Source organism: Mytilus trossulus, chromosome 14 (assembly GCF_036588685.1).
Source record: "Mytilus trossulus isolate FHL-02 chromosome 14, PNRI_Mtr1.1.1.hap1, whole genome shotgun sequence".
In the NCBI taxonomy this organism is placed as follows: domain Eukaryota; kingdom Metazoa; phylum Mollusca; class Bivalvia; order Mytilida; family Mytilidae; genus Mytilus; species Mytilus trossulus.
Window position 1 is genome coordinate 24,524,400 of NC_086386.1, and position 19,422 is coordinate 24,543,821.

At 30.9% G+C, this 19,422-nt stretch overlaps 2 protein-coding genes across 6 annotated transcripts in view; one reads left to right on the forward strand and one right to left on the reverse strand.

The window, feature by feature from the left end:
• Positions 1-8,333, reverse strand: part of LOC134697376 (GRB2-associated-binding protein 1-like) — a 43,341-nt gene extending 35,008 nt beyond the window's left edge. For all 3 annotated transcript variants that reach the window (XM_063559628.1, XM_063559630.1, XM_063559627.1), the window contains exon 1: positions 8,059-8,333. In XM_063559628.1, the coding sequence (XP_063415698.1) occupies positions 8,059-8,163 (105 nt within the window). In that variant the 5' untranslated portion in view covers positions 8,164-8,333. The remainder of the gene's footprint in view (positions 1-8,058) is intronic.
• A 67-nt stretch (positions 8,334-8,400) lies between these two features.
• LOC134696752 (calpain-15-like) overlaps positions 8,401-19,422 on the forward strand; it is a 57,255-nt gene continuing 46,233 nt past the window's right edge. The window contains exon 1 of one of the 3 annotated variants that reach the window (XM_063558682.1): positions 8,401-8,499. The gene's annotated coding sequence lies outside the window, so the exon portion shown is untranslated. Of the gene's footprint in view, positions 8,500-13,731; positions 13,750-19,254; positions 19,402-19,422 lie in introns of those variants that run through there. The other 2 variants (XM_063558686.1, XM_063558683.1) reach the window with 2 other exon arrangements.

Below are 19,422 nucleotides of genomic sequence, written 5' to 3' on the forward strand. Positions count from 1 at the left end.
TTGTTGAACTGAAATGTCAACACTTTTAAATATCATAATCATGATAATAGGTGATATAAATAATTGGGGTAAATGGTTCAAATTGCTTACACAGCAATTTGTTAATGATATAAATTTTAACACACAGCGAGAAGAATATTTTTATACTTGACTATTAAATATGTTAAATATATTTTTTTCTCAAACATAAACATTAGTCCTAGGTTGGGAACCCCCCTTTTTAAAATGGCTGGATCCACCCCTGCATTGCCTCTCATTGGACAGCTGGAAGTCATTTTCCATGATGTTGTTTGGGGGGATGCTGTCTCACCAACACTAACATCCTGATCTACATGTTTTCATAGTACCATGTACCTGAATACACTTTGTATACATGGAGACAAATAAAACTATGACAATGTCATATCAACAACATGTACTATGATTTATCGGTAATTCGTATATTTTCCCTTTGATCTTACTGCCTAATATCTTCGAGTATCAACGTACTGGCTGTATCACTGAAAATATTAGGCAATACATTGTGTGACGTCATAATTACCAATAAACAGAATAATGGGTAGTTTTGTTTTTGATACTGATTAGCACGTGGAATATCTAAACTCGCCCTAACGGGCTTGTCTAGATATTCTACATGATATAGTCAGTATCAAAAACGAAACTACCTATTATTCTATATGTACTAGCATCCCTATGTTTTGTTGCTAAAAATGGTAATTATAATATTATTGGTCAATTATAATACTTATAAACTCTGAATTTGCAATCATTACTAAAAATTCATACAGGTGACTGGTGAACAGATTTAAAATCAAAGTTCACCAAGAGGAGTTGAAGGACACAAACAAATTTGCATATATAAATAAATAAACAATGCTATCTAGAGTGAAGAAAAAATGTTGCCCTAATTACAACTTATAAAAATCCTATTTTGATTTCTGTGAAATGATATTAACTTCCTGTCAAAACAGAAATCAGGAAATACAATGATCTACAATGACACTAGACAATCACTTATACTTTATAGTAAACAATAGTATGTAAACAATAGTATATATAAATACTGAAAAATAGACCTCTACTGAAAATGTGTCCAAGTTCTACACTAGTTCTATAAATTCCAAAGAAAGGGGGCCACTGAATCATTCCAATGATATGTTCGTCTATAAATATTGTGTAAAAGTATTGTCAGTTCACTGTTAAAGATTGACTGATGGTGTCTGACGTTTCTTACAGCATTATATATTGGGAGAGAAACACTGCAGACCTTTGGAAGGAAAACTGACAATCCTGGTCAATTAATATCTGAGTAGAATATTCTACAAGTGGGTTTTCCCGAACCACAACCTGAGTGTTGACTGGTCAGTTTTCACTGTAAATCAACTGAGTATTGACAAGCCAGTTTTCACTGTAAATCAACTGAGTGTTGACAGGCCAGTTTTCACTGTAAATCAACTACTTGGACCACTCAGAGGCCCCTCACTGTGAACATGGTGAATGAGAAACTGAGAACAAGGTTATACATGTATACTACTGTGAACATGGTGAATGAGAAACTGAGAACAAGGTTATACATGTATACTACTGTGAACATGGTGAATGAGAAACTGAGAACAAGGTTATACATGTATACTACTGTGAACATGGTGAATGAGAAACATGGTGAATGAGAAACTGAGAACAAGGTTATACATGTATACTACTGTGAACATGGTGAATGAGAAACTGAGAACAAGGTTATACATGTATACTACTGTGAACATGGTGAATGAGAAACTGAGAACAAGGTTATACATGTATACTACTGTGAACATGGTGAATGAGAAACTGAGAACAAGGTTATACATATGTATACTACAGTTCTCGCCATGTGTCAAACCAGTAATTATAATGTATTGTTATAATTTAAATCTAAAGGTTTTTATACTGTTTCAAAGTAAGTTTATATCGGGTAATTTGTGACTTGAATTTTGCAATTACCAGGTTACTTGACTTTGTTTAACAAGTCATGTATATTACACATTTTTCCCTAATGATATTGTCATGATAACTCAAGGGTTTAATTTGCATATATATTGTATTTTTAGGTCCTTATGGTGGAGCTTTATACATTTTTTTCAATTTGTGAGATTCACATGAACTGATTTCATGCAACTTTCACATATTATATATATATATATATGAGATGTGAAGTTTACAAATGAGATTTACATTAACAGATATCCACAAATAGTTCATGAAAGTTGTCAGTGAAATTTCCCAGTGTTATTCACATCATAAATTGTCATTTACAACCCAAACACTGGTTTTAAAGTTTCATATATATTGGTCAAACTGAAAGGAAACTCCAGAAACCAGTAGACACTGGACAAAATCCGCACTTGTTTAATGTGACTTGCGTATTTAAAAAAATCCCTTTACTATTTAATGGCAAAGGTCTATGTCATAAAAAAACCATATAGCATTCATTTAGAATAGCAGATTCTAATGATAAAGAGATGCCCCTGCACCCAGCTGTCAGCATCCCACTCTGAAGTACCTGTATAATTACAAAGTCAATGTAGGACTTCCTTTGTGATATTATTATGTCAAATTTAAGCATGGAAGCTTATAGGTCTATGGTTCACTATAGGAGATATTTGGAAAAGCTATGCACCTCTTATGCAAGTATATGCTCCAAAAATGACAAAGTTTAACTATCTTCCAAAAGGACAAATTTTAATATAAATAAAAATCCAAACCACATGCACACCTTCAACATGTTCAATATATATATATATACATGTACAAACAGCCAGCAAATTTAAAATGTCCTAGCAAGGCTACCATTCAAACTGTAAGATTAGGAATCATATTGTCATATTAACTATTGTCATATTCTTTATTTTTACTTTCCTTTAAAATGAATGTGTGCAAATGTAATCAAAAGCTGCACGCAACGAAAATAATTTTCCCCCAAAAAATATGTACTATATTATATTCAAATTTATTCTTTAAAACTTTGGAACATGGGTGATATAGTTATCTGCTTCTGCTGAGACAAAACAGTTAAGGTCTAACCTTTTGAATTATATTTTAAAGAGCAAATAAAAATGTCTATTGAACACTGTGCCAATGTTGCTCTTGTTCAGTTAGCAGAATACTATAAATCATCAACTTGTTAATGCAAAAGATAAACTATGCACATTTTGTTGCACCAGAAGTTCTATCTCAAAAGATAAAACAATGATTGCCTAAGTAATTATATAACTTATTTTATCAACTTCCTCAATCCACATATAACTCTCATCATGCTCATGTCTTATTATAATCTAACACTTCAGTGAAACAAAAGTAAAATAGCAATAATTATCTACTTATCTAGGTTAACTCAATTAGGGAGGAAACATTTGATCAGATGTAATTATTAAATAGGCATTATGATCATATTCAAGTGTATGCATACAATATAGTGGATGTGCCTCTCTAAATGTGTTGGTAGCATCCTAGCAGGTGGTCATTCTGTCAGTTTTAATATATACTAGAGGCTCTCAAGAGCCTGTATCGCTCACCTCACTCTTTTTGGGTTTTTGAAATCATATAAAAAAAGATAAAATTTGGCTACAAAGTAACAACACTTGGCCAGCACCTCATAAAGAAAGGAACATTCATGCTATGTTTGGTTTCATTCCATTCAAATGTTCTCTAAAAGAAGTCATTTGTATGCATTTCCCATAGGGTCCTATGTTAAACTAAGTCCCCCGTTGGCAGCCATCTTGGATGATGGATCGGCTACAAAGTAATAACACTTGGTCAACATCTCATTAGGAACATTCATGCTATTTTTGGTTTCATTTCATTCAAGTGGTTCTCCAAAAGAAGTCATTTGTTTTTCCCATAGGGTCCTACATGTATGTTAAACTAAGTCCCCCGCTGGGGGCCATCTTGGATGATGGATCGACTACAAAGTAACAACACTTTGTCAGCACCGCATCAGGAACATTCATGTCATGTTTTGTTTCATTCCTTTCAGTGCACATAGTTCTCTAGAAGAAGTTCAAAATGTAAAATGTTAACGACGACGATGCCAGATGCCAAGTGATGAGAAAAGCTCACTTTGCCCTTGGAGCCAGGTGAGCTAAAAAGAAGATGTGGTATTGTTGTCAATGAAATAACTATCCACAAGAGACCAAATGACACAGAAAAAGAACTCTAGGTCACTGTATGGCCTTCAACAATAAGCAAACCCATACCACATAGTCCGCTATAAAATGCCTTGAAATTACAAATGTAAAACAATTCAAATAAGAAAACTAACGACCTAATGTATGACAAAAAATAATTAACGAAAAAAACAAGACTGTTATCAACTTGGTAGTCACTTGTGACTAACATTCAGTGACAACCTCTTATTTTCTTTACTGATGCAAAGCAAAAATTGGACCCACAAGACAAACAATCCAACATTTAAAGTAACCCTTCTACATATTCCATAGTTCAATAATAATAAAGGGAAAGGGCCAATCAATCTGTAAAACTCTTAAACAGCTTGGAAAAGTTGGAAATGAACAAAATAGACAACAAAATTTATATCAAAAACAATTATTTATACATTGTGTAAATATACAATGATATAAGTCGATATTAATGTTGAGATCTGCAGAATGTATATCCTGTCAAAAAACTGGTTTATTGTTTATTATCTAAAAAAGGTGTTATATATAATTATATCCTTTGTTTTTGCCTAAAAAAAGTTGTTTTTGTTTCTTTGAAAGTGAAAAATAGATCACAAATAGAAAAGATTGGAAATTACTAAATTTTTTTCACTAAATAAATGTATCCTTGATTTCAGTTTCAATTTATTTCAACTATTAACATTCTTTTGTCATGTTCTTCCATAATCTAACAAACATTTACTAATGTCAATTACAAAATACCTGTAATAAAAGATTTTTCACTACTTGATTGTTGACAATCGTCAATGACATCTTAAAGGTCTATTATATAAAAAAAAATACATGTTTACTTCCTTGTTCTATTTACTTTTAAAAAAAACCATACTACAAACCTAAAAACAGAAGTTAAAACCACTGAGCAATAATAATTTACAGGATATGTTGGGGGATGGGAGCACCTGTTAAAGGCCAGCCAACAACACTATAAAACCTGAAAATACATCTAGACCGTACAGGATTTACACCCAGAATGATAGACCTGTACAGTGACATCCACATCATTTTATTTAGATGGACAGTTGTCTCATAGGCAATCAATTATCATACCACATCTCCTTATTGTTTCTGTATATGTATGAATGTTTTAAATATAATAGAAATGTGCTCAAACATTTGTACCATATCATTTGTAAACCTCTTATTCATCCTGGATTGTTAATAAACTTAACAGGGTTCTCACTAAGCATGCTAAGGCGAGTCAATGAGTCTTGGACTCATCAAAATCTGTCTGGACTCACCATTTTTAAAACTGGTGAGTTCACAGATGCACCAAGTTGTAAAATTTTGTATAAACTGAACACAAATATCATCATTTTATCATGTTTATAGCAAAAGTTTAAGTAGTAATCTGAATAAAATATTACATTATATTGCAATAAAATATATTCTTCTTGCATTGAATAGGTTAAATCATATTTGTCAAAGAGCTTATCAATTATAATACATGTACTATCATGATATGAAAATAATGAAATTTGAGCCGAATATTGCTGTAGTTACATGTACTATCATATTATACTATGGGGGTGGATGAAATGTGACGCAATGTGTAGGTTATCCTCTATCTTGTATATATATCTACAAAGTGTGCCTACATGTTTCTGGTATGCCTTTTTAGGGTATCCCATTTTTTTAAAAGTTCAATTTAATGCCTGTTGACACATTTTCAATTAACAGAGGACACTTGATGAAGCACTGACGTAACATGAAGACGTTTTAAAAACATTTATAAATACTTCATACAGGGATGAAGTCATAATTCACATTGATTCATGTACCAAGAAAACATTTCAAAAGGAAAATCATTCATGTTATTTACAGTGTACGATTATATCTCTATATATAAATTTTGTACTAAATTTTGTACTATCTTATTCTTACTTTACATTTTATCATTATACTTCATTCTAAAATACTATCTAAATTTCATGATACATTTGTTTATACATGTAAAATGTATGTCATGTAAACATGTATGTATAGGATCGTGATCATGATACATTTTTTTGTACATATTCAATTAAAACCATAATGGAAACAGACAAAGCAGGAATAGAAGGGTCATATTGCATTACTAAAAGACATATTCCATCCATACACTTGAGACAACAGATAGCAAAGAAGCATTGCTATATATTATTGCTGTGCTTTATCTTGGCTGTCCCTTTGGTATCTTTCGTCCCTCTTTTAACAGTCTGTCGGTCAGATTTTGGATCATGCCTCAGCTAGGTTAATCAGGATAGGTCCTGTTGACACAAAGCTGGGTTGCAAAATACACCTTATCGCTAATCCCGGCTGACCTGGCGACTTGAACTTTTGACGCATTCAACAATCACTTTTCCATTGTGGCGTCAGATGTTTTGTTTAGTGACGTCAAAATTTTACGGGACCTGTGTGATATCCAGATAATGGCGGACAAATAGTGATAAGGTGTATTTATATGGTGAGTCCAGACAAAATGCATAACGGGTAAAGGACATGTGTAGGTGCCTTAACATGAATACTGCCAATTCAAGTGAATGTGATTATGCAAGTTTTTTCTTTTTTTGTTAACTTAGATTGTAGCACATAAAGATTTGAAAGAGATATATTAACATAAAATTAAGAAAATAAAAGAAACAGATACCAATCATGCCAATTGATCAATACATTTTTGCAAAAGAAAATAGACAAATTTGGAAATCATATCCTACTTTCATTTTGACCTTTTTACACTCGTACATGTATATAATACATACTATATGAAGTTCTTAATTAATCAACTTAATTCAATAAGGTAATGAGTGATCATGGTGCTGTACAGCTGTGGAACCCTAGCTCTTAGGTCCTTATGTTATTTTTTTACTATTTGCAGACTGTAGACAAAACATAACATAAGGACCTAAGAGCTACAGTTCTGCAGCTAGGTGCTATAAGTAAATACCTCTAAATTGTTGATTATCCTATATACATTCTAAATAATTAGCATGATCATGATTATAATTAGTAATTGTAAGTATTTGAATTGATGGGTCATTGTATATTCTAATTGACTGGTGATTGTATAATGTATATTCTATTTAAATGATTATTGTGTTTTTAAACTGATTGTGATTTGTTTATTCTAATTGATTGTATATAATTATTCCAATTATCATGATTTAATATGGATTGTATATATTCTTATTACTGATTGTTGATTATATATATATATTCTAATCATTGATAATAAATTGTTGATTGTATATATTCATGATATTCTTATAATATTTGGGTAGGGTATCATATAAACAATCTATTTCAAAAATGTAAAAACAATTGTTTCTGGTATAATTGATTGAGAAATATATGAAGAGACAAAATTATTACATTTACATACATGTAACAACGTACATGTACAAAATGTATACATACCATGTAATCACGTAATGGTATACATGAATCATAAAATAAAATGTATTTTATGTGCAAAGTATAAGTGTTAATTTATTACCCAAATATATGAACACACAAAAACAAATTATGATTTAAACTTGAAAACTAAAGTTTGGGTTATTGTACATTTTATATAATAAAAAGTAAATACCATTTGTATATTATACAAATTTGACAATTACTTGAGCAAATTGGCTATTTCAACCTGACTAATGCGACACAATTGTCAAAATTGAATGGATATCTGGAAAGGATCAACAGAGAGCTGAAATATATAGCTTTATACATATTTAGCTAATATCTGAGGATCAAATGGGTTATGACACCACAAATTGGCCCAAACCTTTATCTAATTTACCTGTAAATTGTCTACTTTTAAGCATATATATACATCAAAACTTAACACAAATTGTATCCCTTCTTCACTTACCGATCTAAATATTTTCCACGGACCACTCAATCGAAATTTATTCTCAGGAGGGGACTTTACCAACCAACCCGAATACACAACGTTCCCATTTGCTATTTTGCTCATGTTTATGTCTGTCACAGTTTTCTTTCGAACATATTGCAATTAAAAATCAGAAAGGTTGTCTGTCTTTTAGTAATCCACTACATTTTAGTTACAAATAAATCATTAAATGGTGAAAGAGAAAACAAACTTGACACAGTTGAATTGATACAGGAAGCACTCTTCTCGCTTCGTGATCATTTCCGGAAATCTTACAATTTGTCTTCCTCAGTCTGATTGGACCGATTTTGACAACTCAACCAATCAAATATATTATTTCATTCTCCTTATGATCTGAATACACAGATGAAAGAAGAAGCCAAGAAGTTTTCACTGTTTTGTTGTTATATTAATTATTAGGTATGAGAGTAATCAATTATTTAACTATTTCAGCTTTCGAATATCATTAATTACGATAAAAGCTGATATAATTCTCATTGGTTTGTGTTTTTTCCTATATTATTTATTTCACACTCATTGACTCAACTCAAAAATGTATCACACATGTAAAATCTACAACGATCTTCTTTGTTATAATATCACGGTTTAGTGGTTATGCCTTGTGGATGAAGACATTTCATAGTCATAGAAAAATATAAGATATATATTGAATGTTAAATTGAAACAATCCTGCATTAGCAGCGGTTATATTAAATCATAGTTTATAAATTATGATCAAAAGACTGATCGCCAGTTGTTTATTATGAATGATAACACCATATACACCTTATCACTATTCAAGGCTGACCCTAGATTGTGTCCAACTTGAACTATTGTTTCAAGTTTTTATATATATATTAAATCAGGAAAATCAATACAAGTATAATGATGTCTTCCCTCGCATTAATATGATATTACATCACATAAATAAATATATGTATGACAAAATATCAAATCAAGGTTAAATGAATAAAATTACAAAGATTCAATGCATTGATGTCGTAAAATAATAACTTTTCTATTGTGGCATCAGATATTTTGTATTACATTGTCATGATTGTGTATGACATCAAAATTTAAGGGGAACCAGTGTGATGTCCAGTAAATTGTAATTGTGGACAAATACAATAAGGTGTATTTTAAAGATGTCATTGAACAATACACCTAATCGCTTTCTGGAAATCTGTGCTTGATGACTCAAGAATCTGTGCTGCTGAAATTTTTGACACCATACAACTAGCACTAGTCATATATATTTTAATATGCAACAAAATTTTACCAGAAGCTTTGTTATACATGTATCCAGTAATGGCAGCCAAATAGCAATACGTTCTTGATGTTCTGTATCAACATTACCATTAGTGTTGGATAATCGGTTAAAATTACCAACCGATTATCTATTACAATCGGTTGACAGCAACCAACCGACTATCGGTTATAATCGCATCATAATACCTTGCCCTTTTTTTTAAATGAAATCATGCATTTAGTCTCATTGTACATGTCTAATGTGTATATTCCATATCATTGCAGAGTTTATATATTCATATTTGATCTTTTGTTTCCTTTTCATATTTTGACGTACTAAATTATAATCCTGGCACCTTTAATAACTATTTATTTAGCAGTTAAAACAATGAATTAATAAGAATCAAGATTCATTTTGAACATATTCTATCTCATAATTACAACATTAATTACCAACAGTAACACTAACATTTCTAAATTTCAATGGTGTAACTCACAATACAATTTCAGTAACATAGCTGTATAAACATTTGAATGCTTCTAATTAAAGGGGCACTAGCTGTCAAATTCATGGTCACCAATTTGACTCAAATTCTCACATTTGATTAATAACAATGTAAAACATTTATCCAATCTATCAAACGTTTAAAATAAACAGTTTACGGAGCATGGGGTAGATGATATGTAGGTTCGTTTCGTGTGTATTAAAATCCAGATGCCATCTAATTAACTATCGATTTGACCTCAGGTGACCATATAAGCGATGTAAACACAAATAAAGATATGAATAGGTTAAACCAGCACGTGCAATTGGATTTTTATAGGTCTGTTTGATTTGAATTTATAGATTAAAAATATAAGTTTCTTATTGTTTTTAACCGTATAAGAATGATTTATGTGGATCGAATTAGTAATCAAATGATTTACTGTAGTTTCACTTTCATTGTTGACATTTTGTTTCTTTAAATAACCAGTTCACGTACAAAGCATGCGTTGTCAGTCTCTAGCTAGGGGGTTAAATTGAGTTCACATGAATATCGGTTAGAATGATGATGACGTATTCACTTGCAAGTGAATCCGTCAAAAATTATGTATAATCGCTAATTTCAACAAAATTAAAGCAAATTGATTGCTAAAAGCAAATTATTATTTCATTATTCCAATTCAATTAATGATTAATCTAAAAAAAAATCATACTTTATTTTTGTATATATATCGTAGCTAGTGCTCCTTTAAGAAAAGATATATAAAGTTTTTAACTTAAAAAAATTTAAAATTAACTGAAAAAAATAAAACAATGCATTTGCATTATAATATATACAATAAACAAAAGGGATCAAGCCAATGTCTGTTTATTCGTGTAGAATGCTTTTTTTCACTTTTGTGATCATTATTTTTCTGTTAATTGTGTCATTCGTTGTGTGAACTTATAGTTTCAAGAATTCGGAATTATTACAAAGTTGAACCGTATCCGATTCGTGATTCTTTTAGTTTTTAATGGCGGACAAATTTCGGAAAATAAACAATGTTTGGCAAGCAATTTGGAAAGGAATATGACGTTTTTGCTGCTACATATAGTTAAAACATTAATAAAAGGCAATTTGCAACACATTCTAATGAAGCAAAGAAATTAGTTTGTCTAAAATCAGGATGATTTTATGAAGTAACAAGTACCGGGATTGAAAGAAAGTATTTCATACAAAGTTAAATTTAAATAACATTCCATCAATCTGCAAATATTTATAGTCACGGCTTTTGTCACGTTTATAAAGAAGGAAATTGGTTATGTCTTTAATTATAGGATGTTTGACATTATCATTGTCATCGACTGATATTTTTTGTTATTATTTGTTTGACTGCGCATATGATATGCGACCTGCAAACAGACCGGAAGTTTATAAGCTAAAAGTCCGGAAACTTTAACGACAATCGATTGAAAAAAATCCCAATCGATTATCGACATCGCCAGGCCCAACCAACTGATTTCCGACTTATTCTGATCATCTGAACAACACTAATTACCATCATGACCATGTTTCATAGGAAATGTATGAGAAAGTACACAAATTTGGAAGTTGTCTTTTCAAGGTTTAAATTTAGGAATGATGTCAATCATCATTATCATGTTTAATACAATTACATTATGTTCAGATCATATTTTTTTGTGTGTCATATTAATTTGTACTATGCATGCTTTTTCAATTGAAATTAGGACCTTACAATGTATTATTTAGCAAGGAAATCCATGAGACTAGGAAACTGTAACGGAATATTATAGTCAGTGTGTTAATTAATAGGTTGGGTTGAAATTATCAACCTATTATCTATAATTACTATCAGTTGAGAGCGACCAACAGACTAGGGCGGTCGGTGCTAAACATCTTTGGTCAGACTGTACCAACCTATTGGAAAGAGGCAGGTCTGGCAAATCATATGTCAATTCAACTTCTTATATTTGATCACCAAATCACAATTTTGTCATGAATTCATGTGTGCACTTTGTTTAATATGCACATAGACCAAGATGAGCAACACAGGCCTTTTAGAGCCTCTAGTTGTAAATCAAAATATTGTCCGATGAAATAATGTCCACTAGGACAAAGTTTTTCAAACAAACTTACATTAATACCTGTTACCTGTTACCTGTTACCTAGTCTTTATCTTCCTCCTCTAGCAGGAGCTTCGCTTCTATAGCGTAATTCCAATTTGCACCCTTATTTGCACCCTAACCCTTACACACGGGGCACTCATAAAATCAATATACGTAGGTAGTATAATATTGGTCATGATACTTTTCCCCTGCCTAAGAAAGAATGCAAGAATCATTTTCCATATGAAATTGGCATGACTAATGGCTATATATATAGCTAGATCATGATGCAGTTGTTCCAGACTCATATTTTGTAAAAGGTTAAATCAAGATTAAATCAAATGCTGTTCTATTAATAATGTTTCAATTCTTTTTGTTCTTTGAATTAACCTAAAATGCAAAAAAAAGTAAATAAAGATACATATATATATTATTAAGTTACAATTCCATTCAGACAAGTAAGTTTTGGTACATGTTTGTGTATAAATAAGATTTACATTTTATACATGTATGTATAAGAGGAAGTTGGAGAATTTTATGTAAATGTTATTGAATAATGATCTATAGATTTCTTGTCAACAAGGACAAGTACAAAACTTATAAAATTTACCATTGGTAAAGAGAGATAACTCCTGTTAATTTGAGAAGTACAATGTAGAATTAATCAAATCAAAACCCAGGAAAAAAAATATGTTTTTATTATACATGCATAAACATGGTAAATTTGGTGTATCAATGGTAACTTAGTTCTTATCGATCATGTCACAGTGAATGACATATGTATAAATAGTCACTTTCTGTCATTGATTGACTGGTCTGCAACACCTATCTTCAGTCAGAATATCTGCCTGAAACTTTCATTTTGTGTCTGGCCAGCAAAGAATTGGAGACAGAGGGAAATAGATAAGTTTACAGATTCTTAGCAATTGAGGTTTCTGTCTGGCATATGTCACTTACAGTTGACCTTGTTTTCTGTGTAATTATATTTATATTTTTGTTGGTCATATTTGTTTTCATGATATTTCAGGTTCTTGTCTTGTGTCAGAGACATTAAGTTATAAGCAATAGGTCAATTTTGTTTGAAAAATTAAATTAATGTACAGTATCACTTGCAGAGCCCATCTGACTTTTAACTCATCTCCATAGACCATTGCATTTAAACTATTGACTTCATTTTCGACATCATTCTCTTTTGCTGTTTAATGTCAGATATTTTTATGCCCCAGCTACTGCCCTAGGGGCATAATTTGTTTCGATCTGTTTGTCTGTCTGTCCCGCTTTAGGTGAAAGATTTTGGTCAAGGTCAAGGTTTAGGTTAGTTTTTGGTCAAGGTCAAGGTTTAGGTTAGTTTTTGGTCAAGGTAGTCTTTGGTGAAGTTGAAGTCCATGCCAATCAACTGAAACTAAGTACACATGTTTCCTATGATAAGATCTTTCTGATTTTAATGACGAATCAAGAGTTTTTACCCAATTTCATAGTTCACTGAACTATGAAAATAATAGTGGAGTAGGGCATCCATGTACTATGGACACATTCTTGTTTTTTATGACATGATAAAAATATTACAGAAACGTCTGTCATGTCTGTGAAAAACGAATACCAATAAAATATATATTAAGTTTTGATATAAGTTGTTTTTGACAGATAGCATATCTTTCAGGAAGAACTTACAATAAATAAGGCACTTAAATGACTAGATTTGATTGGACAAGGCACTTAAATGACTAGATTTGATTGGACATTTGATGCTGAGTGTCACTTACATCTTCATCTTTTTCTTCCTCTTTCTATTTTCCTTTTGCAGGATTTTCACACCATATAAACTTGTCATGGTAAATATTTAACACTGCTCTTTATAAAAATTAGTTCCTGTAAATTCAAATACTATTGGGTGCATTTATTATTGTTGTTGTTATTGGTTTTGGTAGGCGGCTTACTTATGTAGTAATTGCGCCTTAAATTCATATAACATAAATATCATGTCTATATACTTTCAGTCCTTATAATTTTATCTTTAGTAGTTACCTTTTGGTGAGTAATTATATGAAACTTTGACGAACATGATTTATTGTTGTGATTCTGTCAATTAAGACTAAAATACATGAAATACAACTTTAATTTTTGCAATTTTGAGAAAAATCCTGTTAAGTTCATTTGAAAAAATCTCAAAATGTAAGTTTAATTTATTGTGATTATAATCATTATACCCCTGTTGCATTTTCGCAATAATGAAAACCTCTCAATAAGTTCTGAATTTGCAGTATTCTTTTTGCACCAAATTCAAAATTTTTGTTATAAATATAAGATAATTTATACAGTCTTCTTGAATGAGATACATGTACTGCTTTAAATTACAAGATTTCAGGGGAAAAAAGATGGAATACTTTATTATGTAGTCTTAATGGTGTAGACAAATAACAAATTTATTTTTAATATTTCCAAGTTCATGAAGTTGATTTGTTTTTAAATCATAGCTAAACCTTATTTTGTTATTGTGAACAATTATCACAGCTGTAGGCAGTAAATAATGAATTAGAATTCCATGTAGATTTCATATGATGGTTAGTATGATTCTAATCTTATATGACTTTTTAGATGAATTTAACTGTTATCTATGATTATGCCTTTGGTCAATCCTACATAAGTTTTATTTCAATGATTCATGTGTGCTTCATTGACTTCAGTACACAAAATACAAATATCTTCATATGGTTTAATAATAGTTTAAGTTTATATACCTGTAATTTATATAAACTGCTCATGCATTTGTCGTTCATCACCATGCTCACTGTATTTGTACAGGTATTTCTTATTACAAGCTGTTTTAGAAATTAAGACACGGTTTATATTTGTGTTCATATATAATATCCAAGAACCCAAGAGAGGAAAAATTGCAATCATATATATTCAGTTATGGGGGTGACATGCCTTTGATCATATTAGTTTAAGTATGGTTGCAATCCCATAGATGTAATAAGGGAGTCAGCATCATTAAACACATATGACTGACTGACATGATTGATTGACTTATGAAAACTGTTGACTGGACTCCTCTGCTTCTGCACTAAGCATAGGGGTACCATAAAGTAATAAATGTCTCATTCATAGCTCTAAATCATTGTTCAGTTTTTATACGACCGCAAATTTTGAAAAAATTTTCGTCGTATATTGCTATCACGTTGGCGTCGTCGTCTGCGTCGTCGTTGTCGTCGTCCGAATACTTATAGTTTTCGCACTCTAACTTTAGTAAAAGTGAATAGAAATCTATGAAATTTTAACACAAGGTTTATGACCACAAAAGAAAGATTGGTATTGATTTTGGGAGTTTTGGTCCCAACATTTTAGGAATTAGGGGCCAAAAAGGGCCCAAATAAGCATTTTCTTGGTTTTCGCATTAAAACTTTAGTTTAAGTTAATAGAAATCTATGAAATTTTGACACAAGGTTTATGACCACAAAAGAAAGGTTGGGATTGATTTTGGGAGTTTTGGTTTCAACAGTTTAGGAATTAGGGGCCAAAAAAGGGCCCAAATAAGCATTATTCTTGGTTTTCGCACAATTACTTTAGTTTAAGTAAATAGAAATCAATGAAATTTAAACACAATGATTATGACCACAAAAGGAAGATTGGTATTGATTTTGGGAGTTTAGGTCCCAACAGTTTAGGAATAAGGGGCCAAAAAGGGACCCAAATAAGCATTTTTCTTGGTTTTCGCACCATAACGTTAGTATAAGTAAATAGAAATCTATGAAATTTAAACACAAGGTTTATGACCATAAAAGGAAGGTTGGTATTGATTTTGGGAGTTTTGGTCCCAACAGTTTAGGAAAAAGGGGTCCAAAGGGTCCAAAATTAAACTTTGTTTGATTTCATCAAAATTGAATAATTGGGGTTCTTTGATATGCCGAATCTAACTGTGTATGTAGATTCTTAACTTTTGGTCATGTTTTCAAATTGGTCTACATTAAGGTCAAAAGGGTCCAAAATTAAACTTAGTTTGATTTTGACAAAAAATGAATTGGTTGGGTTCTTTGATATGTTGAATCTAAAAATGTACTTAGATTCTTGATTATTGGCCCAGTTTTCAAGTTGGTCCAAATCTGGGTCCAAAATTAAACTTTATTTGATTTCATCAAAAATTGAATAAATGGGGTTCTTTGATATGCCAAATCTAACTGTGTATGTAGATTCTTCATTTTTGGTCCCGTTTTCAAATTGGCCTACATTAAGGTCCAAAGGGTCCAAAATGAAACTAAGTTTGATTTTAACAAAAATTAAATTCTTGGGCCTCTTTGATATGCTGAATCTAAACATGTACTTAGATTTTTGATTATGGGCCCAGTTTTCAAGTTGGTCCAAATCAGGATCTAAAATTATTATATTAAGTATTGTGCAATAGCAAGTCTTTTCAATTGCACAGTATTGTGCAATGGCAAGAAATAACTAATTTCACAATCTTGTGAAATAGCAAATTTTTTTTTTAATTAGAGTTATCTTTCTTTGTCCAGAATAGTAAGCAAGAAATATCTTATTGCAAGAATTTGTTTTAATTGAAGTTATCTTTCTTTGTCCAGAATCAACTTAAATCTTTGTTATATACAATATACAATGTATATTCACTTTTTACTACCAACTGATAAATTTAAATAATATTTACCATTCAGTGATAACAAGCAGTTTTTTTACATCTTAATATTTTATGATGTATTTAAATGAGTAGTTATTGTTGCAAACTCCATTAGAATATTTTAATTGAGATTAGTTTTGGAATAAGGGAAAGGGGGATGTGATTAAAAAATTGGGTTCAATTTTTCTCATTTGAAATTTCATAAATAAAAAGAAAATTTCTTCAAACATTTTTTTGAGAGGATTAATATTCAACAGCATAGTGAATTGCTCTAAGAGAAAACAAAAATTTTAAGTTCATTAGAACACATTCATTCTGTGTCAGAAACCTATGCTGTGTCAACTATTTAATCACAATCCAAATTTAGAGCTGAATCCAGCTTGAATGTTGTGTCCATACTTGCCCCAACCGTTCAGGGTTCAACCTCTGCAGTCGTATAAAGCTACGCCCTGCGGAGCATCTGGTTTGTTCTTTATTCTGTTTAATAAGCTTTTCAAACATTGTCAATTTCACATGACAAATTTTATTATATAGGTTTTGGGTTACAAATATTTTGTCCCATTGATACTAATGAAACATTATTTTTAAAAATGTGCAGTTATGGTGGTACCATTTAATGGTATTAGGAGGCCAATTATCATTAAAGAAATGTCATCAAGAACATTTTCCATGTTTTTTTAACATGTTGAAATTATCCAATTTCATGAATTCTGTTATTTAAAGTTAGAACAACAGGATTGAATACAAAGTTGGTCTCATTGGGGTCTAAGCATGAAGCAAGATTGCAGATTTTTTGTAAGCATGACATGTGAAAGTCAAATTATTTTGCCATGAAAACGAGAAATGAAGTCTAGCGGGACACAGAAAAATTTCTCTAAAAAATGAAAATTTGCTAATGTACATAGTGTAAGCAGGATACAGGAATCTGACAAAACAGTAAGCAGGATCCAGGATCAGAAACCCCCAATGAGACCCCTACAAAGATGTCCTCTTGAACTTGTTGTTGGATTGCTGTCAGTCTTAGGTGTAGGTACTTTAATTCTTCGTTTATTCTTCATGTTCTTCCTGGCCTGAAACTTTATTCAACATGGTCACATGCATTAGACCAAACCAACTAAATAGATAGATGTGACAAAAAAAAAGAATTTTTGAATTATAGAATAAATATAAATTGGATGGACATTGATGATTTAGCTATTAAATAAAATTCATCATTTGCCAATTACATGTAGTAATCTATGCCAAGATGCTGAACCTTAAAATACCCCATTTGCTACATAACCAGTTTACGTACAGAGATAAGGTCATCTCTGTATAACATGTATAAAACACTGAATGACTGCTGTTTTGGGTATAGAACCAATAATCAGAAAAAGTATAGGAAATTATGATAGTTTTACCACTGAATTTCACTTTGTAAGTTACATGCTTACAACAGTGTCTGAATTTGAAAGCTTTATTAGGTAGTGTTCAGATTAAATTAAAATGACTTTAATCAACCCTTCTAATCTTTTTTGGTTCTACATTACTGATTAGAAAAATATTTTAATCCAGCGGAGACAGTTGTAAAATAAGATTTAGACAAATGGAGGACTGAACTGTTAAAAGATTAGCTTCAGGGTCTTACTTGATCAGATAATACTAAATTGACATTGTCACTTCTAACACAAAATACTATGTAGCTATTTGTCCCTATCAGAAACTCTATGTAATATTGTTTTGACGAATCAGAAATCCTTATCCTGAGGTAAGGTGACCATGTTGTTCCATGAAAAATGTGTTTATTGTATAATGTATATTTATTTTACTGATTAATATTTTTTTAAGTAATTGTTTAGGTAATATCTATTTTATGCCTGCATTTTAAACAGCTATCTACATGTACTTAGAGTACACTGGGAAAAACATTTGAAAAATAAGATACCTGTATTTGCATACAATTTCCAATAACATTGCCATTCATTATGTACAACTTTTTTTAAAGCCATCGATGCACATTTTTTTGTGAAATATCCATGCAATTTCTTAGGCAAAATGAGCATTTTTTGTTTGGGGGGGGGGGGGGCAGATTTCATAAACAAAACTAAAGTGATAACGGTCCTTGTTTTTTATGCCTAAAAAATAAAATGTAAAAAAAATTGTTGACTCCTTAATTTATTTTAATTAATTGCAATATTTTGAGGCCTAATAACATGTATCTTTTTTTAATGTACTTTTAATTGTTTATATGCTGCAATATTTGACTGCAATTTACATGTTAATGTACTCTAAAACACCTCAACAAAAAGTTACATAATAGTTAATAGTAGACAAAAAACTGGAAAATTTAGTATGTCATGAACAAGATTAATGCAACAAAAACAAGGACGTACATATAGTGCTTGGGGGCAGTTAATATATATTTTTCTAATTAAATAAATTCCTTTGTGAATTAATTAAAATAGTTTGTAAGATCTATTAGAATGTGGAATACGCTTTAATCTACTGCCATGAAGTTATTCGAATGATACATAATCCCTCTTAATCCTTTGATAAGCTAATACTTCTGTCGATCAGCTCGACAAAATCACAACGATCAACGGTGTGATAAACTGTACAATACAAAAGCCAGAGATTACATCTGGGCCAGTTTTACTCTCCGTGTAAATCCGTTTTTATTGTAATCCTGCGAAGACTTTTAATACACACGTATATTTATAAACGATCGGCAAATAAAGAAAGATATGCCGATCATTGTCAAAGTTATTTACCTAATTGTTATAAAATCTTACAAGTACCATGAGTCACCTCACCAGGTAAATTGACACACTATGAAGAGACTACCTTTCTTTGTTGACATCGTTAGGATAAAGTACAGGTATATTTTTGATTAATTTCA